This window comes from Bos taurus, chromosome 1 (genome assembly GCF_002263795.3).
Source record: "Bos taurus isolate L1 Dominette 01449 registration number 42190680 breed Hereford chromosome 1, ARS-UCD2.0, whole genome shotgun sequence".
In the NCBI taxonomy this organism is placed as follows: Eukaryota; Metazoa; Chordata; class Mammalia; order Artiodactyla; family Bovidae; genus Bos; species Bos taurus.
Genome location: NC_037328.1, coordinates 142,195,668 through 142,210,013, shown reverse-complemented (window position 1 = coordinate 142,210,013; position 14,346 = coordinate 142,195,668). Strand labels below are relative to the sequence as shown.

The window sequence follows — 14,346 nt, the reverse complement described above, 5'->3', positions numbered from 1 at the left end:
TCCCAGGAATGGGCTTGGGTCCCAGCAGAAGCACCACACAAGCCCCTCTTGTATGAATGACCCCTGAATGAACTTCCTTCCCCTCTGGGTCTGAAGGAATCCGCCTCTCCTGGACTTGAGAACACAAAAGGCAATTCATCTTCTGTCGACAGATCTTCAGGGGAGCACAGGAGGAACGGGACCCCTTCATTTCCAGCTTTGAACAGGTTTCTAATTTTAGCAGAATGTGTTTACTTTATGATAGTTGACGGAAGGAACAGGGGCTTGGGGGTTGACACCACCTAGGGGCCGACTCCGGCTCAGCCATTTTCTCACTGTGTGGCCTTGGGCCAGTGACCCAGTCTCTCTGAACTCAGCTTCCACACCTTTAACACTGGATGGTGAAATCTGTCACAGTGCCATGAAAATTAAGTGAGTCCCTCAAGGGCAGGGGCACCTCAATGTTGCCAGCACCCAGCTGTGCCCGCTGTGAGCACCTGCAGTCACCCACCCATGCCAGGTGCCTTTGTGGGGGCCCAACCCCAGGTGCAGGGGTGGCCTCCAGGACGGGGCATGCAGGACAGACGGGATCTCCATCTCACGCAGCCAGGGACGACCTGCGTGTGGTCTGATCTTCAGCTTCAGACATTTTCTCACGGCCGTCCTGACACTGGTACTTGGGATTTAGGCAGTTATACAGAGATGCAGCCTTTCTCCCAGGGATGGCATCATAAAACCACGAACATTACCAGCAGGAGGATCCGAGGCCTCTAATACCACCGGCCGCAGGCTCCCTGCATCCCTGCCCACCCCCACCCCCTGCAGTAGGCACGACAGGAAACGGCCTCCAGCCCCCAGCCTCCGACTGTGGAAGTGACTAAGTCCTGCCGATGCAGCCGAAGAGATGGGGTCAAATGTCCCCGCGGACCCCCACAGCTAAGGGCATAGAGCCAAGTCTTAAAAGGCATTTCGCTAAGAAGGAATTCTCGGAATGTCTTCTGTCAAACACAGAGGAAGAAGCTGCGCGTTTGCATTTCCAAGTGGCCCATCACAGCCCCGCTGGGGCCCAGGCTGCCCATCCGTCAGTACGTCTGTCCATCGGGCAACGCGGGCACAAGTTTATACTTTAAGCTGTCGTCCTCGTCACCCTCAAGCAAACTGCTACAGTGTGAAGAAGAGTCCCCACCAAGTCAGAGACAAACTAGAGGCTTACTAAATTTGTCCCTTTCCTCTTCTGGAAACTTAAGATAATTCGGTGGAAATTTAGTGACATTTTTAGTAAGTACTTAATCCCACTTTTTTGTTAAGTGTTTTTAAAAGACCATAAGAATATCTGGTTCAATGGTAATGAGTACTTTCTAGTGTTAATAACTTTGTATGTAGTTATGAAACATATATGATCCTAGACATACTATTTTAAAAAGTAACATCATCCTCACAGAGCCTCCTGGGCTTGGTAGAGGGAGACAATAGAACAGCAGCATGGAAACACAGATGAGCCACCAAATGGGACAAGAAGCCTCTCCCCTGCTTCTTGTGCGCTCACAGCCAGTTGCTGCAGAGCATTGTCTGAGGAGGCCTTCGAAACACAGTGTCTGCTGTTTCCTCTCTGCTGCTCTGGGACCCACATGGTCCAAGGTTCAGAGTCAGGCCTTCCTGGAGAATTCCAGGCAGGTGGCTGCCTCTGGCGGCCCAGTAGGTTGAGGTGTAGATGGTTTTCCTTGGGCCTACCGGCTTGGGGACAATGGCCAGCAAGTACCTATGAGCCCCTCCCCTGCACCCAGACCCCTAGACCCCCACCCTGCCTGCTCACAGAAGCTCAGTTCCGGGGCTCAGAGGATTCAAAGCACAGTGGTTTCCTTTGAGGTGGGGTTAACAGCAGCAAGCCACTGCTGCAGAGTGTTATGGTCCCTGACCCACCGGGAGGTTTTAGGAGGTGACAGCAAAGTTCCTTCCTGGGTAGAATCATGGCCTGGTCCCTTGGGTTGAAGGGCTACAGGGTTAAGGACTGTCATCACACGTCAGGGGAATGCTGCTCTCCCTAGAGACTGAGCCGTCCAGTATCCTCCACACACCGGACGGACGGGACCAGGTGACAGAGCAGAAGTGAAGGCAGTCTGCTCTTTTTCCTCGGTTTACAAGAAGAGTTTTAGTTCCTATTGAACATTTTGGCCAGCTGTGTGTTCCTGTGAGCCCGTGACATCCCTCCTTTTCCTTCACTTTGCTTCTACACAGAAACAATTCAACACTTATATGTTTATCTTCCCTTTGAAAAAACTTAGAGCACGTGACGAATTCCAGACTGGGGTGGTTGTTAGTTTACAGTGTGTGACAAGCCTCTAAATGAGCCAGTGCGGGTAGCGTGCCCCAGAGATACGGCAGCAGAGGAATGAGACTGGTTCCACCAGTCACACGGGGTGCGGACGGCCGTCTCCCACCTGCCACCCAGCCAGTGCACAAGTGCACACCTGTACTCATCATGGAACAGGGAGACGGAGAGCCTGGGGTACCCAGTTGTCCCAGTTATTCTGGCAAGGAGGCCAGCCTGACTTGGATTATTGAACTGCATAGGTCTGGCTACAGATCAGAAAGTAATTAGAAGAAGAGATTTCTGAGAAAAGAAAAGCAATTCTCAACCCTTTCCGGTGTGGGTGCTGAGGGGTGAGCTACGGTTTAAGGGATTGGTAACTTGCTGGAAACTGATAGGATCACAGCACTTTCGCTTTTAGAAGGTCAGACCTGATATCAGACCTACCGGGGAAGGGCTGGTTCTCCTTGGCTCCCGCTCACCTGGGCCATTTGATGAATTCTCCTACCTGCCAGCTTCCAGTCCTGTCTCCCACTAGGGATCTCAGTCCACCTACCTCCCAATTCCTACCTCCTTCTCAGATAAAGGGGCTTCCCTGATGGCTCAGACGGTAAAGAGTCTGCCTGCAGTGTGGGAGACCCGGGTTTGATCCCTGGGTGGGGAATATCTGGAGAAGGAAATGGCAACCCACTCCAGTATTCTTGCCTGGAAAACCCACGGATGGAGGAGCCTGGCAGGCTATAGTCCATGGGGTCACAAAGAGTTGGACTCGACTGAGTGACTTCACTCTCAAAGAAAATCAGGCCCTTGAGTGTAAACTCCTTGGCTGCTCTCACCATATCAAACTTACTCTATAAACAACAAGGTTCTACTCTATAGCACAGGGATCTATATTCATGATCCTGAAATACTGCAATGGAAAAGGATATGAAAAAGAATGTATATATAGATCTGAGTCACTTTGTTGTACAGCAGACATTAACACAACATTGTAGATCAACTATACTTCAATTTTGTTGTTGTTGTTGAGTTGCTAAGTCACGTCAGACTCTTTGTAATCCCATGGACTGTAGCCGACCAGGCTACAGGATCTGACTACGGGATTCTCCAGGAACGAATTATTAGAGTGGGTTGCCATTTCCTCCTCCAGGGGATCTTCCCTACCCAGGGATCAAACTTAGGTCTCCTGTGTCTCCTGCATTGGTAGGTGGGTTCTTTACCACTGAGCCACCTAGGAAGTCCATACTTCAGTAAAATTAAAACAAAAAACAAAAAAACCTCATCCACCCTCATCTCCTTGCCTTCAGTCTCTAAGCCAGAAATGTCCTCTTCTGTGGCGGCCCATTCTGCCCCATGCCATGCACCAGGCCTGTGTTAAACCCTTCTTGTGGACCCTTGAGATCCCCTTCTAGTTGGTCTCTCTGCCCTCTCCCACTTTCTTCCAATCTAGTCCCACGTGTTGCTGGGTGTGATCTTTGTAAAATTCAATTTTTCCACTCTGCTTAAGACAGGTTGTTGCTTCTCCTTTTCTGTGGCACAATCTATTATCCATAACTCAGGTGCTCCAGGTACAGCCTCTGCCCCACCTCCTACCCCACTGCAACCCTCACACCATCCCACTCACATTCTATGCCTTGGGGTACTGAGCCACATGCAGGCCTCAGGGCCTTTGCACACACACACTTCTTCAAATACCCTTACACCAAGCTCGCCCTTTCCAGCCTGCACCTCAGCCTTGTCTCTAATATTTGGCATCCAGGGCAGATCTGTCATAGCATCTTTCTGTGGTTCTTTGCTCTACTGTTTCCAGGATTTGTGCATAATAGTTGTCAATAAATGCCACCAACCTCCCAGCCAGATCTAGATACTAATGTCCATTGGCCAGACACTAGTCCGTCTTATCAGTCTCTCCCTGAGCCAGGTTGGAAAGGAAGGGTTGGGGAGGAATCATTGAGGACCCTCTGCTGCAGTGGTGGGGCCAGGACCCATACTGATGGTATCAGACAGGCAGACCCTGGTTGGCACCATCAGACCCAGCCAGAGAGACACCTCTGTGCCCAGGTTCAGTCAACCCAATTCAAGGTCAAATCCCCTTCATACAGCTGCAGAAGGACAAGCAAATCACTAACTTAGGGTTCAGGTTTGTCAGAATCTCAGGCTAGTGCCTTGAGGCATTTCCTAATGATGGGGGCTCACTCTGCAAGGTGAGGGGTGCCAGGAGGTGTCACACGCTTCCATGGGCACAAACTTCTTAATGAGCCTTCTTTCTGACGCTCCTGGGAGATACCACGGCAGCTCTGCAAGGGAGGGTCCAGACTTCAGAGTGCGAATGGTGGGTTTCCAGGGACTTTCCAAGGATGTGAAAACCAGATTCAGTATTCTGCTGGCGGGCAGACGGCAACCCTAGAAATCACCCTTCCACACGCACGCACACACATATGCACACACACACACGTGCACACACGTGTGCACAGATGCTCATGGAAATCCAGCCAGACTGCCCCACTGCAGCCTCGGCGTCGGGCTAATTGGAAAGTCCCGCGCTTTCGCGTCGCCACGCTGTGGACAGGTCAGGTTCGGAAGACGCCGCGCCGCCGCCGCCCTGGGAAGGCCCTGAAGCGGGCGGGCGGCGCGCGCACGTGGCCGGCCGGCCGGAGGCCGCGGCGGGGGCGGGGCCGACAGCGGAGCCGGACGCCGGGCCTTTAAGAGGGCGTGCGGGCGGGCGGCGTGGGCGGGGACGGACGCGACGACCCAGGCACAAGGGAGGCACAGGCCCCGCCCCGACCCCGGCCCGGCCCCGCCCCACAGGCCGCGCCCCCTCCCCCGCCCCGCGGCCCAAGCCTTCTCCGGCCGCCACTGGGCCGCGGGCGGGACGCCTGGGGCGGCGCGCGCAGGAGGAAGCGCGGCCGGCCGCGGCCCGGGAACAGCGCAGACGCCCGAGTCGGGAACGCCGGCCGCGTCTCTATCTGCCAGGTGCGCGGGGTTGGAGGCGCAGTCCTGGGCCGTGGCCGTCGCGCGCCGGCCGGCTTTTCCTCCCGCTCACCCCGTCCGCCCGGCCTCTCAGCGCCCGGGGCCCGCACAGCCAGCTGCCCTGATCCGCCCGCCGCGCCCCCTTCCCGCCCCCCTCGAGTCCCTGCCGGCGGCGAGCTGATGTCCTGAGCTTGCCGCCCGCGGGCTGTGCGCCCGGCCGGGGGCTTCCTGGGAAGTTGGGGCGAGGCGTGCCGGGTATGCGCCATCACCATGTCCCGCCTGGGCTCGTGGCTCGATGAGGTCCTATGGCTGGTCTTGGTGGCTCTCTTCGTCGTGGCCCTGGGCACGGTGGGCCTGTACCTGGCGCAGTGGGCGCTGGCCAGGGCGCGACCCCGCTCCCGAAGGCGGGCGGCGGAGCCTGGCGACTGCCAGCGCCCAGAGTCGGATGCGCTGCTCGCCTGGATCCTGACTCTGAACAGCTGGAGGAGCCAGTGGCAGGCCGCCTGGGTGACCGCCCTGAACGATGAGGCCAAACGGAAGGGGGTAAGTTTCTGTGAGAACGGCCGTGCTGCGGGGTCGGGCGCGGTGATCGCGGGGTGTCTTCAGGCTCTTCTTCCCTGGAGCCTCTCCACAGCCCTTGACTGCCTCAAGGGGCAAAGCATCCTTGAAAGTTAGAAAGACCGTGGAGACGGAGGACCGTCGATGGGGAAGGCGGAGTGATTAGGTTTTATTACCCTGACGTGAAGCGTGCCAGAGGGAGAGCCTGGCTGTTGGAGGGATTTGTCCAGGGGCCACTTCCCCTCTGGCTCTTACCTGCCCTTCCTGGCCGGCATCCCAGGTGGTTTCCCGTATTCGCCTGGACACTGGACCGCTTTTGCACCTGATTTATGAATCACTCTGAACCAAATATGCTTCCGTCTATGGAGCTGAATTTTACCCAGAATATATTACCCAAAGGTTAGCACTTATAATTAGTGACCATCGAGGGCAGCTACTGGCCAGACGTGTGCTGGGGCTTCAGGTACATGGAATCGTCTCTGAATCCTCACAGTTCCTGGAGCAAAGGCGTCCTCAACATTTTAGAGGTGGGGGAAACTGAGGCCTGGAGAGGTTAAGTAGCCTGCCTAGGGTCACACAGCCCGTGGGTGGCAGAGCTAGGATTTGAACCCAGCTACCTGCTGGTTGGGATAGTCCTCCTTAAACCATTCTGCCTGGCTCCCTGACATTTCCTGATTGGCTCAGAACCTGTGATTGCCTTGAAATGAAGCTTGAAATGAAAACTCAGGGGCTTAGTCTGAACTCTGTTGCCTTGGGCACCTGTGGTTGTGTTCCTGGTCTAGTTAATGACTGGGTGGCTTATTGTTACTCTTAAGGCATCTTGGTTTAATGATGCGCTCCTCTTGTCTGCTGTTTCTAAATATTCCATAGGAGGAATGAAGGCCTGGTGGGTCTGGGGCACTAAGTCTTTGCCAGTCCTCCTTGCTCTCAGATGTACACGCCCCTCCACCTGCTTGGGAACTTAGTGGAGAAGCCCATGGCCCTTTGCTTTGGAAACAGCAAATGCTGTGTGTCTAAACTATCAGCTTTCAGAATACTCCATGGCGAGCCCTCTGTCTGGTCCTTGTGCCATGGCCTTGACTCATGTAGCCATGGACTTAAAAAACAGAAAAGCTTTGAGTGCGAATGAGTGTAAATCCAACAAAACACCGTGTTCTGAACTCTGGGAAAAAATTACCATGCCTTTTGGGTGCAAAAAGCCTTCAAGGTCATTTGACTTCCGATTGCCCTGGTGCCTGGAGTCTGTGACCCCTGCTGCCAGAACCGGACAGCTCTTCAGAGGAACCACCCCATTTCTTGTGGGAGCCCTGAAGCCCCGTGACCTCACCTGGACAAGCAAACACAAATTTGTTTCCCCTCAAAGCTGCTGTCATTGACCCCTGCTTGACCGGGTATCCTGGGCTTGGGCACTAGGGCTGAGTACACTGCAGGCTGGAGTTGTGAGCGGGTGAAAGTCCTGTCTCAGCTGGAAGAGACGGGGGCATGATGTGGGCCACTGATTCTGCTTCTCAGCCTTTTTGGAGCTGATCTGTAGGGCCCTGTTGTCACGCTGGGGCCCTTGAGAGAGTCAGGCAGAGGCACAACCCTCCCTCCTGTAAGTCTGGGACAGTCCTGCTTAAACCATTCTGCCTGGCTCCCTGACATTTCCTGATTGGCTCAGAACCTGCAATTGCCTTGATTGGAAGCTTCCAGATTACCTGTGTGCCTGGAGGGCTGAGAAAGGAGGAAATCTCTTCCCTGGAATTTGCGGGCAGCCCTTCGAGTAACTGGAGAAAATACCTGAAGTTTTCGAATGAAGACCTTTCTTCCTGCTCGCTTGCATCTGTGTGGGCGGAGGCCTCGGCTGGGGGCTTGAGTTGGGGGAGGTTTGGCTTATTTGCCTGTCCTCTGCTATTCACCATGCACTGCAGAATCTTAGACACTAGTTTTTCCAGAACTCCTGCCTGGAAGGGACAATGATACACTGAGTATAAGCTCAAGGCAGCTCTAAGTCTTCTCTGACAGCAGTTGGGTCTGAGTGTGATATCAGGTGGCTCAGTGTGTGTGTGTGTGGGGGGTGGGCTGTGTGTGTGGTGTGTGTGTGTGTGTGTGTGTGTGTGTGACTCTGCTCTCTCTGGTACCTGGACGTGTTGCTTGATTTGAATTCAAATGGAAGGTTCTGCAGGCTGATAGGATCTGCTGCTGCTGCTGCTAAGTCACTTCAGTCGTGTCCGTCTCTGTACGACCCCATAGACGGCAGCCCATCAGATAGGATCTGGGTAACTGCTACCATGGCCTTGGCACGCCCCCTCCCCTGTCCTGGGCCATCCGATCGCAGCACTAGTGGCAGTTTGGGTGAGCAGGCCCTGCTGTTTTTAGTGGGTGTCCTGACCTGGCAGCCAGCCCTTCGGGACTCTCCCTCTGTCCTCCCTTCAGCTCGATTCCCACTAATCCCCGATTAGGGTTGACAACTCCAAGTCCGCGTTCGGCTCAGCGAGCCAGCTTAGAGGCCCCTCCTGCCCCCACGCCGTGCTGCTGTCTGTTTGCCCTGGCCCAAGAGGAGAGCACTCCTGTCGCTGGGGGACTGGCAGTAACTCAGTCGTCTCTAGCATCTTCTGTGCAAGGTGGAGTTCTCTCCGGAGTGGAGCAACTCCTCTCATCCTGTTTTACCCCAGCTCGTATCTTAGGACTGCAAGGAACCCTAAACCCTTCTAGCAGCACCTCTTCCTTCTCCAAAAGGGGAGACAGAGGACTATGAACTGGAGAGACTTGCCAGTGTTGAGCTAGAACAAAGGGCCAGGGGTCTTCATGGTTCATCTACATCTGCAAGGGTCCATGGTCCCCCATGGGCAGCAAATTTGACTTTGAGACTCAAATATTTCCTTCAGTCCAGCAAGAAAGGATCAAAGGGTACGATTGTTTAACACATCATCCCCAACAATGGGGCTCGTGTCTCCAGGGAGTTAAAGATGGTTAGTAACTTGTGGAGTCTCCTTTGACCCTGGATGACCAGTGACTGAGGCAGGGCAGGCTCCTTGTATCAGGGGGTCCTGCAGGGTTTTGACCCTTACTCCTTATGATTAGACAGGATGCTGAGTTGGAGAGACAGATGAAGAGAGCGTGGCTGCTCTGGCAGCACATGCCTGGTATTTGGGGAACACTGGCAAATTGCCTAGAGACCTTTGAAAGAATATGCATGCCTGCCACCTCCCCCACTTCAGACCCAGGGAGTCAGCAGGGTACAGGGAGGCTACTGTATGTTTCACAAGTTCCCGAGGCTAGCTCTTCACTAGAGAGAAGCTGCTGGACACACACAGTGTCCATACGCCAGCCAGCATTCAGTCAGTTAAAGTCCCCCCATCCAGCAACACCTCTCCACACTGGCATTGCAAACACCTGACATCAGCTGCTCTGATCGCGGCTCGGTCCATGAGAACAGGAAGATCCCAGGATTGGTTCAGTCACCAACCTGGGAACTAATGCCCTGCCTGTTATCTGAGGGCAACAGTAGAGGTTTTCACTTTGCATTTCCGTGAATATTTACAAAGTGGTTTGGGGTGACATCACCCCAGCAGCAGTCCACACCCTTGACACCCACCGCTGACTCTGGGGCTGCTCTTTCCACAGCAGGTCACCAGCTCTGAAAGCCAGAGCCCATGGTCTTGAGAACCCCTACCCACAGGCTGGACAGAGCCTCCCTCCCAAGGCTGATGCTGTTGGGACTACATGCGGGGAGCAGTGGTCTGAGAGCAAGCACCATGTTCTGGACTTGTCTGGGAATGGGTTGCTTGAGTAGGCCCAGGCCCTGGTGGGGAGAGTCATGAAGCTGTTTGTTTCTTTAGTCCTTTGCCCCAGGATTCTTTTCAGAGGAATGTTCTAAATGTAGATGACCAAGACTGTAGGACAATTTGTGGTCTTCATAAAAAAAAAAAGAAAAAAAAAAAAAAAACGGAAAATGCCGTGTGAACTTAAAACATGGTATTAATAGCTCTGCCTTGTATATGAGCTGCAGCAATTTGAGGAGTAAACAAAGGGACCTGACTTGGAGGTTTCTTGTTCTGTAATGAGCTTCCTTCAAGTGCTGCTCACAAAAATTCAAGGTCCTTGAGCACCGATGGTGGCCACAGTATAAGTGGTCAGCTGGTAAAAATGGGAAGGTGACCTTGAGTCAAGTCACCCTTCACTTGACCGTCGAATTACTCTCCTTTCTGTTGCTCAAACATTGGGTTCTTTCCTGTGTGGGGTCTTCCCACAGGGCATTCCTTCTATCCCCAACACTTATTCAGCCTTTGTCTTGACACTTTCGAACTGTGGTGCTGGAGAAGACTCTTGAGAGTTCCTTGGGCTGCAAGGAGATCAGAGCAGTCAATCCTAAAGGAAATCAACCCTGAATATTCATTGAAAGGACTGATGCTGAAGCTGAAGCTCCAATACTTTGGCCATGTGATGCAAAGAACCGACTCACTGGAAAAGACCCTGATGCTGGGAAAGACTGAAGACAATAGGAGAAGGGGGTGGCAGAGGATGAGATAGTTAGATAGCATTGCTGACTCCATGTACTTGGATTTGAGCAGACTCTGGGAGACGTTGAAGGACAGGGGAGCCTGGCGTGCTGCAGTCCATGGGGTTGCAAAGAGTCGGATGTGAATGAGCGACTGAAAAACAACAGCAGTATTTCAGGTCTCAGAACAAAAATCCCTCCTCCCCATTTTTTGGTGAATGCTGCCCCACTCCCACCCCAGCAGCACTGTGGGGTCACTGGTGCCCTCATCAGCTCCCAGGATTGTGAGGGAGGCCAGAGCTCTGTCCATCCAGGCGCAGCCCACCCGGTGCCGAGTGCTCAGCTGTCTCAGGGCATGAATAACAGCCCCTGTTAGAAACTTGTCACTGAAGGGGAGAAACGGTGGTGATGTACCTCAGCCTGTCTGGACTCAGGCCTCCCCTGCTTGGGAGCTGGCCAAGCCTGGGCCAAGCAAGCTGTTTAATGTGCTTTGTTTTTCACTTGTAAAGCATCAACCTAAAGGAGGCTCACTGATGACTCTGCAGATTGTCAGTAGAAACGAGGAAGAGATGCCAGTTCAGGTTGTTCTTTGCGCTCACCCATTCTCTCAGCAAGATGGGGATTCAGGGGAAGGAAGAGTGGGCGTAGTGTTAATGTCAACTAAAATGCAGCCAAAGCTAACTTCCACTCCCGCCAGCCCCCCAGCTTGTTGAGTAGGGAGGGGATCTCTTGAGCTGCTTGGAAGAGCTGTGTCTTCTCTGCTTAGGTTGGCAGGCAGCTCTGGGGCTGTGTGACCTTGGGCAAGCCCTGACCTCTCTGTGCTTCATCTCTGGAAGAGGATAACTTGGGGTTCAGTCTGGGAAACGGCAGCTAGTCCAGATGAGATGACATCTGTGTGAAGCCGTTAGCCAATAGGGTCAAGATGGGCTGCTTTCTTGTAACATCCCCTTAAAAAAAACTTTAAAATTTTTTACTGCTTTTAGATTTAGAGAAAAGTTGTGAAAACAATTCATAGTCTCTATCCTTTCCTTATCCAGCCTACATAACCATACAGGGCGGCAATAATCAGAAACAAGAAATTACATTGGTACAATGTTACTATAATTCATAGTACAATGATATTAACATTGTAACAGTATAAAAATTAACATTGATACAGTGTTACTATAGTTCATAGTACAACATTAAAATTGTAACAGTATAAGAAATTAACATTGGTACAATATTAGTATAATTCATAACATAATGATATTAACATTGTAACAGTATAAAAAATTAACATTGGTACAGTGTTACTATAAAACTTTTTAAATTTATTTTTATTTTTGGCTGCGCTGGGCTGGGCTTTTCTCTAGTTGAAGAGAGCTGGGGCTACCCTCTAGTTGCAGAGCATGGGCTCCAGGGCGCACGGGCTTCAGTAGTTGCAGTGAGTGGGCTCAGTAGTTGAGGTTTCCGAGCTCTGGAGAACAGCCTCAGTAGTTGTGGCACACGGGCTTAGTTGCTTCGAGGCATGTGGAATCTTCCCGGATTAGGGATCAAACCTGTGTCTGCTGCATTGGTTAGGTGGATTCTTTACCACAGCGCCAATTCATAGTACAATGATATTCAGTTCAGTTTTTCAGTCGTGTCCGACTCTTTGAGATCCTATGAATCATAGCACACCAGGCCTCCCTGTCCATCACCAGCTCCCGGAGTTCACTCAAACTCACGTCCATCGAGTCGGTGATGCCATCCAGCCATCTCATCCTCTGTTGTCCCTTTCTCCTCCTGCCCCCAATCCCTCCCATCATCAGAGTGTTTTCCAATGAGTCAACTCTTCTCATGATGTGGCCAAAGTATTGGAGTTTCAGCTTTAGCATCATTTCTTTCAAAGAACACCCAGGACTGATCGCCTTTAGAATGGACTGGTTAGATCTCCTTGCAGTCCCAGGGACTCTCAAGAGTCTTTTCCAACACCACAGTTCAAAAGCATCAGTTCTTCGGCACTCAGCTTTCTTCACAGTCCAACTCTCACATCCATAGATGACTACTAGAAAAACCATAGCCTTGACTAGATGGACCTTTGTTGGCAAAGTAATGTCTCTGCTTTTGAATATGCTGTCTAGGTTGGTCATAACTTTCCTTCCAAGGAGTAAGCGTCTTTTAATTTCGTGGCTGCAGTCACCATCTGCAGTGATTTTGGAGATCCAGAAAATAAAGTCTGACACTGTTTCCACTGTCTCACCATCTATTTCCCATGAAGTGATGGGACCAGATGCCATAATCTTAGTTTTCTGAATGTTGAACTTTAAGCCAACTTCTTCACTGTCCTCTTTCACTTTCATCAAGAGGCTTTTTAGTTCCTCTTCACTTTCTGCCATAAGGGTGGTGTCATCTGCATATCTGAGGTTATTGATATTTCTCCCGGCATTCTTGATTCCAGCTTGTGCTTCTTCCAGTCCAGCATTTCTCACGATGTACTCTGCATATAAGTTAAATAAGCAGGGTGACAATGTACAGCCTTGACGTACTCCCTTTCCTATTTGGAATTAGTCCGTTGTTCCATGTCCAGTTCTAATTGTTGCTTCCTGACCTGCACAATGATATTAATGTTATTCTAATATAAGAAATTAACGTTGGCACAGTGTTACTATATTTCATGGTACAATGATACTAGCATTGTAACAATATAAGAAATTAACAAAACATTTTAATAAACTGCAGACTCTGCTTGGTTTCCCTTGTTTTCCACCAGTGTCCTTTTCTTGTTCCAGGGTCCCGTTCAGGTCCTACATTTGTTGAGTTGTTGCTTTGTGCTTGTCTCCAGCAGTCTGTAAGAGTTTCCTAGTCTTCCCTTGTTTTTTCATGACCTTGACAACTCTGAAGAGTATTGATTGCTGTTTTGCCAAATATCCCTCAGTTCGGCATTTTGCACAATTGGGCTGCAGTTCCACAAACCACAGAAGGGATGTGCCCCTTTGAGTGTACTGTTTCATGGGTTTATGACGTCAGCGTGGCTTACCAATGGGGACTGTGGCCTTGATCCCTGTGTTAAGGTGATTTCCACCCATTTCTCTTCTTGTATCTTACGTCTCCCTTATCCTCTCTCCCTATAGTTAACAAATATCTTGGGGAGATACTTTGAGACTGCACAAATCCTGTTACTCCTCACACTTTCGCACACTGATTTTGGCATCCACGTATCTAGTCTGCAACACTTCTGTGGAGTTTGCCTAATGATGATTTTCTCTTTTTCTGTCTTTCCTTCTGCATTTATTCATTGGAATTCTGTTGCAAGAGAGAGCTGACACTTCTCTTCCATCTATACATTTTTTTGAGTATTTACATAAGTGTGTATTCATGGATATTTGCTTTATTCCGTGGGTTACAACCCAGCATGCATGTGCTCAGTCATGTCCAACTCTTTGCAGCCCCAGAGGCTATAGCCTGCCAGGCTCCTAGTCCATAGAATTTTCCAGGCAAGAATACTGGTGTGGAATGCCGATTCCTACTCCAGGGAATCTTGCCAACCCAGGGATCGAAACTTCGTCTCTTGAGTCTGTTGCCTCTCCTGCATTGGCAGGCGGATTCTTGCCCACTGTGCCCCTTGGGAAGCCCCTATAATCCAGTACCATCACTATTTGTTCTGTTGTTTAAACTGTTGTTGTTTTGGCCACTAGAAGCTCTTTTGTGTTCTTCCACATACATACATATATATATATATATATATATATTTATATTTATATATATATGTTAATATATATATATTAGCATTTCCTTGATGGTTCTGCAAGATGTTTGTTGTAGACTCATCTTGTATTTTCTTCTTCTCTGGCCCTGGATTTGACCACTTCTCCAAGCAGCTCTGATTCCTTTTACTAAAGAATTATTTAGAATACAAGATTTGGGCATCAGGGGTGCTTATTACTGCTGGGGTCTCATTGCTTCTAGACCCTCTTAGTGAACAGACCTAGGAAAGATACATATGGATGGCACATATTCATGTAACGCGTCTCTCTGCCTCTATCTTCAAAATCATGACTATGCTGACACCCCTTTTCATACTGTTGGA

General features: G+C 50.9%; 1 protein-coding gene across 1 annotated transcript in view; it reads left to right on the top strand.

The window, feature by feature from the left end:
• The first annotated feature begins 5,377 nt into the window (after positions 1 to 5,377).
• The window catches only part of C2CD2 (C2 calcium dependent domain containing 2), a 61,663-nt gene continuing 52,694 nt past the window's right edge, over positions 5,378 to 14,346 (top strand). The window contains exon 1 of the mRNA NM_001192676.1: positions 5,378 to 5,800. Coding sequence (NP_001179605.1) covers positions 5,528 to 5,800 — 273 coding nt within the window. The 5' untranslated portion in view covers positions 5,378 to 5,527. The remainder of the gene's footprint in view (positions 5,801 to 14,346) is intronic.